Genomic DNA, 16,579 nt, shown 5'->3' with positions numbered 1-16,579 from the left:
GAGTACAAAAGAATAGAACGGAAAAAGAAAGGAAAAAAACAAGAGAGAGAAATGATAGGCTGCAATTTTCCCCACGCCAACTTCCCTCTCTACTCTCCAATTTCCGAACCTAAAACCAAACCAAGAAAACCTTTATCCTCTCTACCCGAAAACCCGAACCAAACCTCGCCCGAGCCTCAGGTTCGGAAATCCAAAGGAAGTGCACAGCTGAATCGATGGTCGAGAGCTCGAGCGTTACGTTCCGGACGCAGATTGGATCGAACCGTTAATCGAAAGGAGTCCTCTCCACCAACGGCCGAGATCTGGCCACTTCTTTCAGGAGAGAAAAGTGACGATGAAGATGACGGAGACTTCACGGCTGGAAAGGCGATTTACATGGTTTCTGATGGGACGGGATGGACGGCAGAGCATTCCGTCAACGCGGCGTTAGGGCAGTTCGAATTTTGCTTGGTTGATAGGGGCTGTGCCGTAAATACCCATCTCTTTTCCGGGGTATGTGTGTCTTTTCCTGCTTCTGATTTTTTTTCTTTTCTCTGTTTTTAGCTTTTATTTTCGGAATTTTACAACGCATTTATTTATATTATCTTCTGCTCGTCAAATTGAAGCGTCAGTTGGTTGGGCACTAAAGAACTTGCCATCTGGGAGGGCTCAATAAGTGTATTTGGAACCGTATAGTGGGCCCAGCCCACCCTACGAAGTCTACCCAAACAACTTCATGCGGCTGGGCCCACTATCTAGGCCATTTAGGGCCCACTGCATTGTGGACTACTTATCCGAATATTTTGCTGCTCCTGATTTTTTTTTTCCTCTCATTTCTCAATTGATATTATCTTCTGATCATGAAATTAAAGCATCACCTAGTTAGGCAGGGCCTAGGGCTGCACAAAAAACTAACGAAACCGATAAACCGAACTGAATCGGGCCTTTCGGTTTGTTTTGGTTCGGTTTTTCTAGGCATTGGATCGATTATGACTTTTACCGAATCGATCCCGGTTTTTGAGTTTTAATATGAAAACGAACAAAACTGAACAGATAGGAAATTGTAGACACCCCATTTTGGCCACCCCCTCCAGACGCTCATTTTTGGCCGCCCCCCTTAACTCAAGATTGTACCTCCTTTTTTTTATCTTCCTATTAGAGGGCATTTTTGTCATTTTGGGTAGTTTAGGAGTAATTCTGTCATTATAGTCACCCTTATGAGGGTTTCAACCCTAGATATAAATGCAACATAAAAACTTCATTTGAGGGATAAACTGTGAACCGAACCAAACCAAACTGGTTAAAATCGGTTTGGTTTGGTTATATCCCCATCAGTTCAGTTATGGTTTGGATTTTCTCCAAGTTGATGGGATTGGTTCGGTTCGAAAAACCTTCCTAAACCGAACCGGACCGAACCGTGTGCAGCCTAGCCCCCCAGCGGGGCTAGGGCGCCTGCTAAAGAATTTGCCATTTGGAGGGTTACAAGGGTTAATGGACAGGATTTACATGGAACATTTGTATTCAAACCTTTTTCATTGGATCTCTATCCTAAGGTCTGAAATTATTTCGGATCGTGATTCGTGACCCAGATGTAGCCACTAAATTAGATGGGCGCATCCTAGATATGATATGGAGGGCACGAAAGTACGAAAATACCCTACATTGTGCTGCAAAGATACCAGTTTTATTAAATAAGGACCACAAGTGCACTTCGGCTAAACAAGGGCCCATATAAGATAAGGCGCTAGAAGCTCTTGATTTGGCAAGATGATCAAGAGGAAACATCATCCAATTGCAAACACATGTCTTTAATCTCTTTAATCGATTGGCTATTCTCCGTGGAACCTTCTCGTAAATTGGGCCCTTTTATGTTCAGGCCTATCCCCTCTAAGCCGTTTGGGTCTTATATGTGGGCCCAAATGTCACAACTAAGATATTGCACATCTCAACCGTTAATCTCCAACTCTCAGATTGATGATGCGGAGCGTCTGATGGAGATAGTAAAACAAGCAGCCCAAGAGGGTGCATTGCTTCTTTACACTCTAGCTGATCATTCCATGGCAGAATCAGCAAAACAAGCCTGCCAGCATTGGGGGGTCCCTTCTACCGATATCCTCGGCCCAACCACAGAGGCCATTGCTGCCCATCTCGGCGTCTCTCCCTCAGGCATCCCACGTGGGGCTCCCGGCCGTAAAATCCCCTTCACCAAAGATTACTTCCGGCGAATCGAAGCCATTGAATTCACCATCAAACAAGATGATGGGGCCCAACCAAAAAACCTCAACAAGGCCGACATTGTCCTTGTCGGAGTCTCACGCACTGGAAAGACACCATTGTCAATTTATCTAGCTCAGAAGGGATACAAGGTGGCCAATGTTCCAATAGTGATGGGAGTCGAATTGCCAAAGACACTGTTTGAGATTAATCAAGAGAAGATATTCGGGTTGACGATAAATTCGATGGTTTTGCAAACAATTAGAAGGTCGAGGGCAGAGGGTCTAGGATTCAACAGACAGATGATGAGTAATTACTCTGAGATGGAGCATGTGAGGAAGGAATTGGAGTTTGCTAATAAGATTTTTGCGCAGAATCCAGTTTGGCCAATAATTGGTAAGCAAAACTAACAGATTCACATTTTGTTTTGTTTTCTAGTTGTTTTGTGCATATGATATTGTACGAAGGAAGGAATGTTATTATTGGGACCCAGATAGAACTCACCCTTAAAAGCTAGTCGTTATGGGGAGGGTGATACGTCTTGTTGAGACCCGGGCAGGACTCAGCCTTAAGGGCAGGGTGCCCAAGTTCTTATGTTATTATGTACTAATATATGATCTTCATCTTGATTGCAGAAGTAACAGGAAAAGCAGTCGAAGAAACGGCAGCTGTTGTGGTGAGAATTTACCATGACCGGAAGCAAAAATGCTCAATGCCACGTATTTCAAAACGTTATTAGTGTATAAATGATAGCAATACTGTAATATATGAATGAGAGGATTAACCAGAATATTTACATTGATATAGAGAAAAGGATACTGTATTGTGTTTGATTTTCTTTGTTCTGAATTTTGTAATTTTAATCCAATATGTTATTAATGTAGAAAACTTCTTGATAATTTTCTTCCCTTTGGTTGCGTTGCGTTTAGATACATTTGGGAAGAAATAATTTTTATGATTTTAAAATAGAAAAATCAGTAGAAAAATGTTTGGTATGTAGAATCAAGCAAAACAACATTTTTTTGTTTGTTTTATTTTTCAGTTCAAGAAGCACCTATAATGAAACCAAAAAATATGTTCTAGTGTGGAGCAAAATCACAAGAGAGAGAGAGAGAGAGAGAGAGAGAGAGAGAGAGAGAGAGTCCCTCCATCCACACAGTATACTATATTCCTAACATAGAAGAAACAACAAGGGATCTGAAAAAAGCATTTGAGAAGCATAGAAAAACGACAGCAATCCCAAGGCAAAGTGCTCCTCCATCCAAAAGCATTCAAAAAGCTGACATAATGTGGTTTGTTTCCTGTTATATTCCTCCATTTTTGCCACGAAATCTACATGTATCATTGTCTCCATTGAGAGAGAGAGAGAGTCTTCTTTCTGTTTTTTTGTTTGCTGATATACAGTCAATATTCTAAGCCAAAGCCGATGGATCTCCAATGACACTTGCTCGCTTTCCTAAATAAAAAGAAACGTTCTCCTGAATGGTTAGTTTCTCTCCTAGGCTGTTACTGTAGCTACTGCGCATATGCCTTGTTTCGGCTGGAAAGAGTTCAATATATAAGTATTATCGTTCCCACTCTCGACCTGCAAAACCCCACATCCAGGGTATGAGGTGTAGAGAAGAGAGGAGCTGGAGTAGAGAGAGAGAGAGAAAAAGAAAAAGGAGCATTCCCATTATTGGAAGTAAAATTCTACCTTTTGGGGGGATTTTTGGCTTGAATTTCATAATGAGGAGAGGAGGGTGACATATCATCACATCAACGGACATGCAATGATTAACAGGAGACATCCTTGGTAGTCTCCCGCAGGGGCGGAGCTACATGTAGGATAAGGGGGGCAGTTACCCTTGTTGAGTTGGGCCAAATCCTTAATAGGCTCAACTCAATTGGGCCAAGCCCCCTTTAAAATTTGAAGGCCTGCGCCCCTTATGTATAAGCCTGTATAAGCTTGCCACCCTTATGCATAAATCCTAGCTCCGCCACTGGTCTCCTGGGATGTCAATGCTTTATTGGCAACTAAACAACGGGTTTTGCTAACACGCTGCCCAAATGCCAAGCAAAACCCCTTAGCCATCCAGGCTTTTGAGCTCCAACATGCATGTATTTGGCACAAGACTGTATAATTGACGTGGCCCACCATATCATTGGCATCTTAGAAAATTTCTGGAGAGAACAGGGTTACACTAACAACAATCTAACCACCACGCCCCTCCCCCTTCAAAGAACTCCAATTATACTATAACATTGGAAAAAAAAAAAAGAAGGAAAGAGAGACGTGAATTGTTGTGCACTTACACAGTGGGAGCGCCTGTTCTTGCTGCCGTTGATTCTCATCCATCTCTTTTCTGCACAGTTGCTGCTATAGCTCTTACCCTCTGCGGCTCCAATGTTTAATATGGGTACAGCCACCGATCTCTCAACAGCCGAAATCCCACAACCCAAACCACCTGCATTTATATTGTTATCATTTTAATTCTATATACACTAAAAAACTCCAGAATCTATGTCAATTTGGTTAAAAAACAGAAAAATTAATTCTCGACCTGAGTTGGCCACCATCATGGGACCATAGATTTTAACCATGGATTAGGCAAACATAACCGCCTAATTAAAGGACATTTTGCCTACCTTATCATTGTGATCAGATGGGCCCACCATCTGATCTTCATCTGGTCTTGATCCAACGGTGAGAATATTAACCTATAGCAAAGTTTTGAGATGTACGTGTTCTAAATTTTCGTTTAGATTAGCTTTGGTTTAATAGTTTAGATTTGGTTTTGTTTCCTATTTTGTTTTTTTTAAGTTGAACGTGTGAGGGGGAGGGATTTTAGGAGGGTTAGAGAAACTTTAGAGAGTTTGCTTTAGGCTGGGTTTAGATTAGAGGGAATTTAGCAGAAAGTTGAGTCAGTTTAGAAGGAGGTTTGGTGTTAACTAGCACTAAATTTTCGGTTAGGATTAGGTGTTTTAGTTGGTTAAGGAAAATCCTAAATCCTACTTTGTAGAGAGAGAGAGAGAGAGAGAGAGAGAGAGAGAGAGAGAGAGATTTTAGGAGAGGATCACCTTTCGCCTAGAATTTTGGGGAGATTTTTTTCTTAGGCCTGCTTGTTTTTGGATTTGTGAAACGATTGTGACTCTAAAACTGCTTACACCCTGTTTGTTTTGGTTTTTGAGAAGCGATTGTGAGTCCAAAACTGATTATTGCATTCAAATATGAGTTTAATTTTTAGTTCAATAATCTGCTTTGGACTAATTATCGATTCCCAAAATCCAAAGCAAACAGGCCTTATTGGGCTCAACACTCAAAATCTAAAACAAGCAGACCTTAATTTTGAATCCTATAATCAGTTTTGGACTCACAATCGGTTGTCAAGATCCAAAACAAACAGGGCCTTACTGAAATTCTTCACATATTCCCCTAGTCTCCTAGAATTTATGTTATTCTATCTTTAACATTTTAAGCCCTTCTCACACTCTTACAATCATTCCATTTTCATATATTCCTCTTATTTTGGCCAGTGTGATTTCCCATTTTATGGGCTTGGGATGGTCTTTCAACCCAATCATTGTTCGACACAGTGGGAACCTTTTCTCTTGCAAGATAAGCGGTCTTGATGGTGGAGGAGTATTGGATGAAGCAAGCATCATTACAGCCCCTCTTAAGTCTTTTAGCCATCATGATTATGTGGAGATTGATTAGTAATTATTTTGGCATTGGGTTACAATGGACGGCTAAGATTAGTAGACATAATGGGCATAACAAGATCCGCACAATATTATAAGAAAATGATGAGATAATTGTGAGAATCAATATTTGATAGAGACAATGAAATTTCCACACCTTTGTGGAAAAAGAGGGACAGGATTGGGCCGCATGTCGCGACAGGATTCAAACCATTAACTTCTTGAGAAACCGTGGTATGTGGCTTGTTAATCATTGCCCCCTATGTCTTGTGGATGGGGAATCTGCGGATCATCTATTTATGCATTGTTCGTTCACCCGGTCTATATGGGGTCGCATATTTCTGAGATTTGGGATCAGCTGATTTTCCCTAGATCTATTGAATTGTTGTTGCAACAATAGAGCTTCGTGCCTTGGAGGAAGAAAGGGAAAATTTTGTGGGAAGTATGCTTGCTTGCTACTCGGTGGGTGATATGGAAGGAGAGAAATGTGCGGGTGTTTGAGGGAATGTCCAAGGCTCCTCATTATCTTTATATGCGGATAATTGCTTTGGTTATTAATTGGACGAGATGCCATCCATCTTTCCGGTTTGTCTCAGCGTTTGATCTTTGGAAAGGATGGGGGGTGGTGTGCTTGAGTAGTGAGTGCGCTAATAAAGTTGTGCAAAGATGAGAACCACCGCCTCAAGGAGTGTTAAAAATAAACTTCGATGGTGTTTGCTTTGGGAATCCTGGTCCAACCCGGGTGGGAGGTTTATGTCGTGATGATGTCGGCAATGTTCTTTGGTCTTTTTGGGGCCCTTTAGGTGTGACTGACGCTACGGAGGCGGAAGTCCAAGCGGCTTTCAATGGCATAAAAAAGGTGAGTAGGGACCGTCTGAAGAGTGTAATTGTTGAAGGGGATTCGTTTAATGTTATCCGGTGGCTGAGGGATGAGGTGGCTCCACCTTGGAGGTTTTTGGATCTTTTTGACGAAATGGAAGATATATTGGCGGAATCAGATATTGAGTTGATTCATGTTAGAACGTCTGCTAACGAGAAGGCAGACGCTTTGGCTAGAAGAGGGGTGGTATGCATCTCGATGAATTGGTCTGATCAATTTCCTATTTGATGGCCTAGTCATTTTGTAATTAGTTTTTATTTTTTGTTCTGTATCTTTGGGTATTCCCTTTCGGGTGTCCCTTCTGTTTCTTTTATAAAATATGCCATTTCAAAAAAAAAAAATTTGATAGAGATAAAAGTTGAGATAATTATGAAAAGAAAAGTGCTAAAAATATGACATGATGCCTATTAAGTTCTTTTTCTAATAACCAATTTCTGGCTCGAGGTATAGCCAAATGAACATGATCAGATCCGTTGATCTGACCCACGAGCACAAGTCCAGCACAGTTTGCCTGATCTGTTATAGTCTCGTTTAGGCCCTTTTTGTTTTGGATTTTGAGAACCCATTATGAGTCCAAAACTTATTAATGGACTAAAAAATAAACACAATTTTAAGTCCAATAATTAGTTTGTGACTCACAGTGGTTCATTTTGGACTTTAAGAATTGATTTCGAGTCCAAAACGAATTATCGGACTCAAAATTAAACACCACTTTTAGTCCAATAATCAGTTTTGGAATTGAAATCGATTATCAAAATTCAAAGCGAACAAATGTTTTGATGTGTTGTGGCCCCCCTAAGTCCTGACATTTCGTAGTTAGCTGTTACACTGTTAGAACTAGTTTTCTTTGTTTCTTTATTCTTTTATGATAGAACGGTGTTATGAGCAAGGGAGATTAATTCAAGAGCATAAAGAGTTGTTGATGCTTAAAGAAATCTCTTGGCGCCAAAGATCTCGAGTCAAGTGGTTGTTGGAGGGAGATAAAAACACAGCCTTCTTCCATGCCATGGCTAGTGCTCGCAGAAGAAGGAACAGAATTGAATCCTTAGAAGTGGAGGGGGAGATTGTATCTGACAAGGAGCGAATTATTGAAGAAATTATTGAATTCTACAGATCTTTATACTCAGCTGATGGGATGTTACGCCCAATTCCTCAAGACATTTGTTTTGCTAGCTTAAGCCTGGAAGCCTCAGCCGGATTGGAAATCCCTTTCTCTGAGGTGGAAATCCGATCAGCACTATTTTCTCTGGCAAAAGATAAAGCCCCTGGACCCGATGATTTTTGTTTGGCTTTCTTTCAAACTTGCTGGGAAACAGTAAAATCGGACATTCTTCATAGAATTTTTTGAGGGAGCCATCCTTGACAAAGGGACAGGTGCAACTTTTCTCGTCCTCATTCCAAAAATTGAAGGAGCAATAAAAAGCTCGGATTTTCGCCCGATTAGCTTGGTGGACAGCCTTTACAAAGTCCTCGCAAAGGTTCTGGCGGATCGTATCAAAGTGGTTCTTCCTTCAATTATATCGGTCTGTCAAAGTGCCTTTATAAGCAACCGGCAAATTCTTGATTGTTCTTTAACAGCCAATGAAGCCATTGACTATTATCGGAGGAAGGGGGAAGGTGGCATTCTATGCAAGCTTGACATGGAGAAGGCATATGACCGAGTGGATTGGGCAGCATTAGATTTTCTCATGGGTCGTATGGGCTTTGGGGGTCGGTGGAGAGGGTGGATCCGGAATTGCTTATCGTCCGCCTGATTTTCTGTCCTCATCAACGGATTAGCAAAAGGATTCTTCAAATCTTCTAGAGGATTGCGGCAGGGCGATCCTCTCTCTCCTTTTCTTTTCCTGATTGTGGCCGAATCACTGTGCAGACTGCTGAAAAAAGGAAGTGAGTTGGGGCTATATCAAGGGTTCCTTATTGGCGAGAGTAAGGTGGAAGTATCGCTTCTTCAGTTTGCGGATGACACTCTTCTGTTCTGTTCTCCGGTCATATCCCAGATTCTTAACCTTAAAGCTATGCTTCGTTGTTATGAGATGGTTTCGGGTCAAAGATCTAATTTCGCAAAATCTCGGTTGTTCGCGATCAACGTTTCTGAGAGCGATGCATCCTTTTTCGCCGGAATTATGGGGTGTGGTTTAGATGTCTTTCCAGCAACCTATCTGGTCTTCCTCTTGGTGTGGGTCGACCGAAACACAACCTATGGGCTCCTATTATTCAAAGGATTGAGCGACGTTTGGCCACCTGGAAGCGCCGGTTGGTTTCCAAATGAGGTAGATTAGTGCTTATAAAGGCCGTTCTATCCAATATGCCGATATATTTTCTCTCTTTTTCAATGTCCCGCCTCGGTTGCTAAACGCATCGAACAAATTCAGAGACGCTTCCTGTGGGGCGGATCAGGGTCTTCCAAGGGGGTCTCCCTGATTAAATGGAGTATGGTCTGCTTGCCTACTAAAAATGGAGGTTTGGGTATCAGGAGGGTTCAGAGTTTTAACCAGGCCCTTATGGGCACATGGCTGTGGAGATTTGGCGAAGAACAATCCTCTTTGTGGGTCCGGGTCATTGGAAGTAAGTATGGTTCAGATCATGGGCATTGGGACTCTGTTGATAATTTTAAACTCAAAGGTCTCACGGTTTGGAGGGACATCTTGAAGTTGAAGTCGTTATTTGCTCCTTGCGTCCGATTCAGAGTATATAGGGGGGATCGGATTCGGTTCTGGCAGGATCCTTGGTGTTCGGACGATCCTCTTCAAGTCATGTTTCCTGACTTATTCATCGTTTCATCTTAGAAAGAGTCCTGGGTATCGGAATGTTTTGCAAGGGAACATGGGATGGTGGCTTGGTCTCCTAAGTTTCGCAGAGACTTCTTTGTTAGGGAGTTAAACTCTTACAACGCCCTCCTCTCCTTATTGGATTCTTGGTTCATCAAGTCTTCGGGCGTAGATCGTCGGATTTGGATTTGGAATCCTTCGGGGATATTTTCAGTCAAATCTTTTTATAACCATCTGATCCCTTCTTTAGTGGAGCATGTGTCATCCTCGGTTTGGAGACAATCTTGCCCTCTGAGAGTTGCTTTCTATGGGTGGTCGGTTAGCTGGGGCCGCATTCAAACTATGGATTTTTTGAGGAAACGAGGAATGTGGTTGGTAGATCACTGTCCTCTATGTTTATCCGCTGGGGAATCCATTGACCACCTTTTCATACACTGTAAGGTTGCTCGCCATATTTGGGGTCTTATTTTTTCTCGTTTTGGAATCAGTTGGGTCCCCTCCAACTCTATGGCTGAATTCATTCAGAGTTGGGCCTGGACTCCTTGGAAAAGGAAAGGCAGAACGCTGTGGAAGATGTGTCTCCTGGCCTCATGGTGGTTCTTGTGGAAAGAGAGGAATGCTCGTATCTTTGAAGGGAAGGCTAGATCTCCCTATTGGATTTATATTCAGTTGATAGCTGCGGTCATATCCTGGGCTCGAAGCCTTCCTCTGTTTCGTTTTGTTTCAGCTTTCGACCTCTGGGAAGGATGGTCAATCATATGCTTGTAATCGGTTACCAAAGTGAAAATCCTCCCCTCCTGGACTCCTCCTCCTCCGGGGTCCCTGAAACTTAACTTTGACGGATCGTCTATCGGCAATCCAGGAATGGTAGGAGTAGGGGGGTTATGTAGAAACCACAAAGGGGAAGTCCTCTGGGCCTACTCGGGGCCTATCGGAGTGGCAGACTCAAACGAGGCAGAGGTCCGAGCCGTTCATAGCGGGCTTCTCTCGATGCCTCGTCTAGAGTGCGACAAAATTATCGTCGAAGGGGATTCCTTAAATGTTATTCGCTGGCTTTCGGGTAACGCTTCTCCCCCTTGGCGATTTTTGCCTCTCTTAGAGGAAATAGAGGACAGAGCTAAGGCTCCTCAATAGGTTTTCGCCATGTCAGGAGATCAGCCAATGCGGAAGCAGACACCCTTGCCAAGAAAGGAGTCTTTCGGGCCGCGTTTGAGTGCTTTGACTATCTACCTCCTTGAATTATTGTACTGCTATCTTTGTATTATCTTTGTTCCTTCAGGACCACCTCGGTTCTGTTTTTACATATATATATATATATATATATATATATATATATATATATTCTGTTGCCCTTTTCAAAAAAAATGATAGAACGGTGTTCTATCATAGACCTCTTGTTCTAATCAGGTGTGGCCCACTACATCGAATGGGCCTACATTTTACATCTCATGGATTAATTAGCCGACCCCAACTAGTTTGGCACAAAGGCTTTGTTGAGTTGAGATATTTTTATGGGGCGGGCCTCTCCAATTTTATTGCAATTTTTTCCACTGAAATTGTTTTCCAAAATAGTTTTCTCCAGTGTTTATGGAAAATTATTTAAAGCTAGCAAACATTGGATTTTTTTTCACCTGATGAATAGCAAGGGCGGGGCCCAAAATTTGACACATCATATTTTGATGGGATGAGGCGAACATCTCAACCCAAACAATTAATGCATAAGGTAGGGCCCACAATTGGCACCTCATTTTTATGCTACGGGGCCCACCATTTTACACCTCATATTTTTATGGGTGTGTCCCACTATTTCACACCTCATGTTTTGATTGGTAGGTTCCAACATCCCAAGCATAACCCGTCCATAGGGTGGGGCCCTCCATTTTGCACCTCATCTTTTGATGGTAGCGGCCCATCACTCTAAGCAGCATTGGGTCAATCTCTATTAACCCATATATACCAGTGTTTTGCTCATCGTCATTATAAACTAGCACATCTATATATATATATATATATGTATATATATATATGTATATATATGAGGAAAATGATTGTGCGCTCGACCGCATCAGGATTTGGTGCGGTCGAGGGCCCAAAACACATGGGTCCCACATTGTTAGGATGGTCCAAAGCATTCATTTGCATGGCCCCATCATAGATATGGTGTGTACAAAAAATCAGCTCCATAGGATCATCCTAACCCATCCAAAAATGGAGGGCAAAATGGACAGACACCGTTTGCCACAAATCTGCCTATTTTTGCGCTCAACTTTTGGAGGGGTTGGGATGATCCAATGGAGCTGATTTTTTGTACACACCCTATATATGATGGGGCCTTGCAAATGAATGGTTTTGATCACCACAAAAAGTGTGGGACCCATGTGTTTAAGCCCTCGACCGCACCAAAGCTTAGGTGCGGTCGAGCGCACAATCATTTTCCTCATATATATATATATATATATATATATATATATATATATATATATATATATATATATATATATATATATATATAGAGAGAGAGAGAGAGAGAGAGAGAGAGAGAAAACGGTTCCTACACATATGTGTAGAGAGTTATCTACACACTAGCTTAAAATACAGTGGGGGCCCACATTGTTTGGGTGATCCAAGCCATCCATTTTAAAGGCCCTCACATAGATAGGGTGTCTACAAAAAATTAGATCCATAGGATCATCCCAACCCTACAATTTGTGGAGGTAAAATGGATGTCTTTAAACCTTCACAAATTAGTCCATTTTTTGCCTCCACAGTTCGAATGGTTAGGATGATCCTATGGATCTGATTTTTTGTGGACACCCTATTTATGTGAGGGCCTTAAAAATGAATGGTTTGGATCACCCAAATAATGTGGCCCCCACTGTATTTTAAGCTAGTGTGTAGATAACTTATCTACACACATGTGTAGGAACCGTTTTCTCATATATATATATATATATATATATATATATATATATATATGAGGAAAGTGAAGCTACACCACCGGCTTAAAATACAATGCGCGCACATTGTTTTGGTGATCCAAAACATTCATTTGATTGGCCCTCACATAGATAGGGTGTCCACCAAAAATCAACTCCATAGGATCATCCCAACCCTTCAAACTATGGAAGCAAAAATGGACAAATTTGTGAAGGTTTTTACACGTTCATTTTTGCCTCCACAAATCGTAGGGTTGGGATGATCCTATGGAGCTGATTTTTGGTGGACACCCTATCTATGTGAGGGCCAATCAAATGAATTCTTTGGATCACCAAAATAATGTGGGCCCATTGTACTTTAAGCCGGCGGTGTAGCTAAGTACCGGTGTAGCTTCACTTTCCTCTATATATATATATATATATATATATATATATATATATAATACAATAAGCTGGAATGAAAAGAGGAGAGTTTTTTCCATTTTTTTGAAAATCACATGAGAATTACACGTCACATTTTTTTGACTTTTTTGCACAAATGCACCCATTCAAGCCGGAAGGATTTTTTACTGTTCCCCCGCCACGTGTCGTCGTCCCTTACTCCCCGTAGCCTCTTTTTTTGGACTTCTTTCCGGTTGAACCCTCCAACAAATTATAATTTCCCTTCCATATCCTATCTACACGTTGCTGGAAAATTGGGATTTTTCCTCTTCCATTCGACGGTTTCCTGCAGCTTGAGAGAGAGACGGAGATTTATTTTTAATCTCTCTATTTATCTCCTGCATTCTCTCAGTGATACGTGTCCTCTCTCTCTGTCTCTCTCTCTGTCTCTGTCTCTCTCTCTCTCTCTCGTTCTCACTCAGGGACGTCAGAGAATTTTTAAAATTTCATCATTTCTTTCCAGATACCGCCTTTCTCCTCTGTGAACCCTAAACGGCAAACGCCCCTTCTCTGCCCAAAACCCTGATTTATATTCCCAAATCCAGTCACCACCCTCCCAAGCCACTTTCAACGCCTCCAAGTCTACGGCCACGCCTCTTTCTTTCCATTTACTGCCAAAACCACAACCACGGCCTCCAAATCCGTCGCGACCTCTCTTCCTTTCTACACAAGCCCTTTTCATAGAAGGGTAAAACCTTTTCTTTCTTTATCTATGTTTTTTGATTTGATGTAATCACTTCCTACCTCTCTTCCTTTCTACACAAGCCCTTTTCATAGAAGGGTAAAACCTTTTCTTTCTTTATCTATGTTTTTTGATTGATGTAATCACTTTCTAATCTTATTTTTCTACCATTTTCTTCGTACTGATTGTTTAAGTTCTCCGTGGAAAGTTTTTGGGCTTTCCTTTTTTCTCGACCACCATGCTTTTTAGGTTTAATCACAATCCTCTGATTGTAATTTCTTCTCTTTTTTACAGGTTTCAACTGCTGATTTTACATGCTCTTTGAAGGTGCAGATTTCTTTCATTTCACAATTTCACAATCATCCGGTGGTAATTTTTTTTTTTTTTACAGGTTTCAGTTGCTGATTTTACCATCGTCTTTAAAAGGTAATGTGTTTCCTTTTTCTCCACCAACGTGCTCTTTTGGTTTAATTAAACCTTCTTTCATTTCACAATACTCTGATTACAATTTCTTCTTTTTCTTACAGATTTCAGTTGTTGATTTTACCATCCTAAATGTTTTATTTTTTCTCCACCAACGTGCTCTTTAGGTTTAATTAATTAAAGCTCCTTTCATTTCCAAATTTCTCTCATTTTACAATCCTTTGATTATTATTTTCTCTCTTTTTTACAGTTTTCAGCTGCTGCTTTTACCATCCTCTTTACAGGTAAATGTTTTCTTCTTCTGCCACTACACTCTTTAGGTGTAATTAAAGCTTCTTTAATTTCAAATTTTCTTTCATTTCACAATTTGAGCAACTTTCTTTGTGACCTTATGAGTCTTTTAACATAGATTTTGCATCTAATGTTGTAGACCCAGTTCATCCTACACAGTTATTTTTGTGATTGCCTGTTGTCATATTTCTTTGCATATCTAAATATTAATTTTTTAATAGTTCTTAAACTTCTATACATGAAAATTTATTAGAAAGTATGCTTAATGCTAACAAAAGATGATTTTTTCCGTAGAATTTGTAGTTCCCAATTTATGCTTTTTGTCAGCCATTTAGTTATTATTTCTACAGTGTGACTGTTAGCTCTAGATAAACTGGGATGTTTTTGTCTTGCGTTTTTGTAATTGATTTTTTATAATGTTTTTTTTTGCTGCTCAAAATAAACTTGGACTTTTTGTCTTGCGTTTTCGTAATTGATTTTTTATAATTTTTTTTTTTTAAATTACAGATTCAGTGAAAATGAGTAAAGAAAGGATGTTTCGTGTAGGTCCTGTTTGGAATATTTTTGTCTAGGTCACTGATTGAGTATGCATTGTTGGAATCTGCCACAAACAATTTCTGTATTAGTAATACAGAAATTTGAGGGTCCAAATGACATATTTATCAACTCTCTATTCTTCTCCTAGTTATTCCTTTTCCAGACATGTTCTGTACCCTACATATGTTACATTGGTCGTGATGTTTACTCTATTCTGCACTATAAAATTCTGTTTTGCAGTTTTGTTTTTCACAAATTGGCTAATCATAACACGTTTTCTGCTAAATTGCAGGTTCCAATTACAATTGGTTTTATTTTCATCTCTAGATTAAGCTTCTTAATGAGGTGTGTATTCCATTCTTTTACATCTATCTATAAGTCTGTTCATATCATTTCTTTTTTCTTTTTCTCTTCTGTTGAATTCATTGGACGGCAGGCCAAATGTGTGGATGTTAGTTTTCAGGATGTATGCAATGGAAATACCTCTTTTGTCCACAGGAACTTTACCATGAGTTGCATGCCTTGGACAGATTTAAACAAGACTGGGAGAATTCAAATGTAGCTCAAAGATGTGAGCTGGTTTATCACTACATCAAATTTTTTGTGCTTTCAGTATGTTTACTGATTCCATTGTGTGAATCATCTCTGCCTCATCTCACTTTTTTAATTATATAAATCAGTTTATGGTAGATGCTAGCTTCTATCTCTCAAGTGTACTAATTTGGCACAATATATTCTTTTAGAAAAAAAAATTATATTTCTACTTCTACTATTGCTTTTGTTATCATATTTAGGTGCCACACTAATTCTTTTTTATTTTTATTTTTATCTTTTTATGCTTTCTTCACTTTTTTTTATCATATTTAGGCATTTAGTTACATCTTTGGTGTGGCTTAACGGATGATGGTACTTTCAGTGGGAAGGTGATGGTGAGGTTTACAGATTTGGTGTGGGCTTTTGGTAAGAAGGTGATGGTCAGAGGTTCTCTTAATTTTTTACTACTAAACGAATGCTATTTTTGAGGATTTTATCTATTTTGATCCTTAATCTGAGTCTTTTTTATTATTTCAGGTGTAAAAAATCTTATCAATGTTCTATGGCTTATTAAGAGCATCCCCGCTGTCAGTGAAGGACAATGAGTGAGTAGTTTGTATTGCTTTTATTAGATTCTAATGATTGTTTTACAGTTGGGGTTTTCTTAGTAGAGTTTTTGGATCAAAAGGAAATTTCTCAGTAGAGGATGGATACCCAAATTTTGTTACTAAGTTTGAAATCTATTATGGCCATGTTTTGAATTTTGTTGCCTTGAGGTTTTAACATGTTTCTAGAATTCTAGCCAGTTTTAAATTCAATTTTCTCAACGTTTTATCCATTGAATTATGGGCTGATAATCTACACAAAACACATAAAACATCCACTGGTTTTCAATTTGTTATTAGCAAGCTTCAAATTCAATCTTATTGACATTTTAAACCTATTAGTAGGATGTCTTAAATATAGCTTCTTATGACCATATTACTGTTTTCATGGATGTAAAGAATCTCTAGGCTTTTTATCACAGATTTAAACAGTGCACTTTCCCAATTTCCAACCATGTTGATCAAAATGCCATACATCATCTTATGTACAGTTGCTCAATATTTGTAAAGTTTCATGCTATGTTTTAGCTTTGCTATATGTAATGTTTTTTGTAGTTTCAAATTTGAAGATAAATGTTAATAGTTAGATCCTATGTGATAATTTTCTT

At 39.9% G+C, this 16,579-nt stretch overlaps 1 protein-coding gene across 1 annotated transcript; it reads left to right on the top strand.

Moving 5' to 3' along the window:
• Positions 1-3,092, top strand: LOC143854819 (putative pyruvate, phosphate dikinase regulatory protein, chloroplastic). Its single transcript, XM_077364922.1, has 3 exons — positions 1-492; positions 1,950-2,589; positions 2,829-3,092. Exons 1-3 carry the CDS (start codon positions 52-54, stop codon positions 2,930-2,932), a joined length of 1,185 nt encoding a protein of 394 aa, XP_077221037.1. The 5' UTR covers positions 1-51; the 3' UTR covers positions 2,933-3,092.
• Positions 3,093-16,579: the final 13,487 nt, after the last annotated feature.

Source organism: Tasmannia lanceolata, unplaced genomic scaffold (genome assembly GCF_043159265.1).
Source record: "Tasmannia lanceolata isolate RefF3 unplaced genomic scaffold, GAP_Taslan_0.1 ptg000020l, whole genome shotgun sequence".
NCBI lineage: Eukaryota > Viridiplantae > Streptophyta > Magnoliopsida > Canellales > Winteraceae > Tasmannia > Tasmannia lanceolata.
This window is presented reverse-complemented; position numbering and strand designations above follow the sequence as displayed.

What these genes read in the sequence shown, in the direction of transcription:
- LOC143854819 (XM_077364922.1), top strand. Translation starts at nt 52, where the DNA reads ATGATAGGCTGCAATTTTCCCCACGCCAACTTCCCTCTCTACTCTCCA. An exon ending in ATACCCATCTCTTTTCCGGG is followed by an intron (nt 493 to 1,949) that starts GTATGTGTGTCT and finishes TCCAACTCTCAG; the next exon opens with ATTGATGATGCGGAGCGTCT. An exon ending in TCCAGTTTGGCCAATAATTG is followed by an intron (nt 2,590 to 2,828) that starts GTAAGCAAAACT and finishes TCTTGATTGCAG; the next exon opens with AAGTAACAGGAAAAGCAGTC.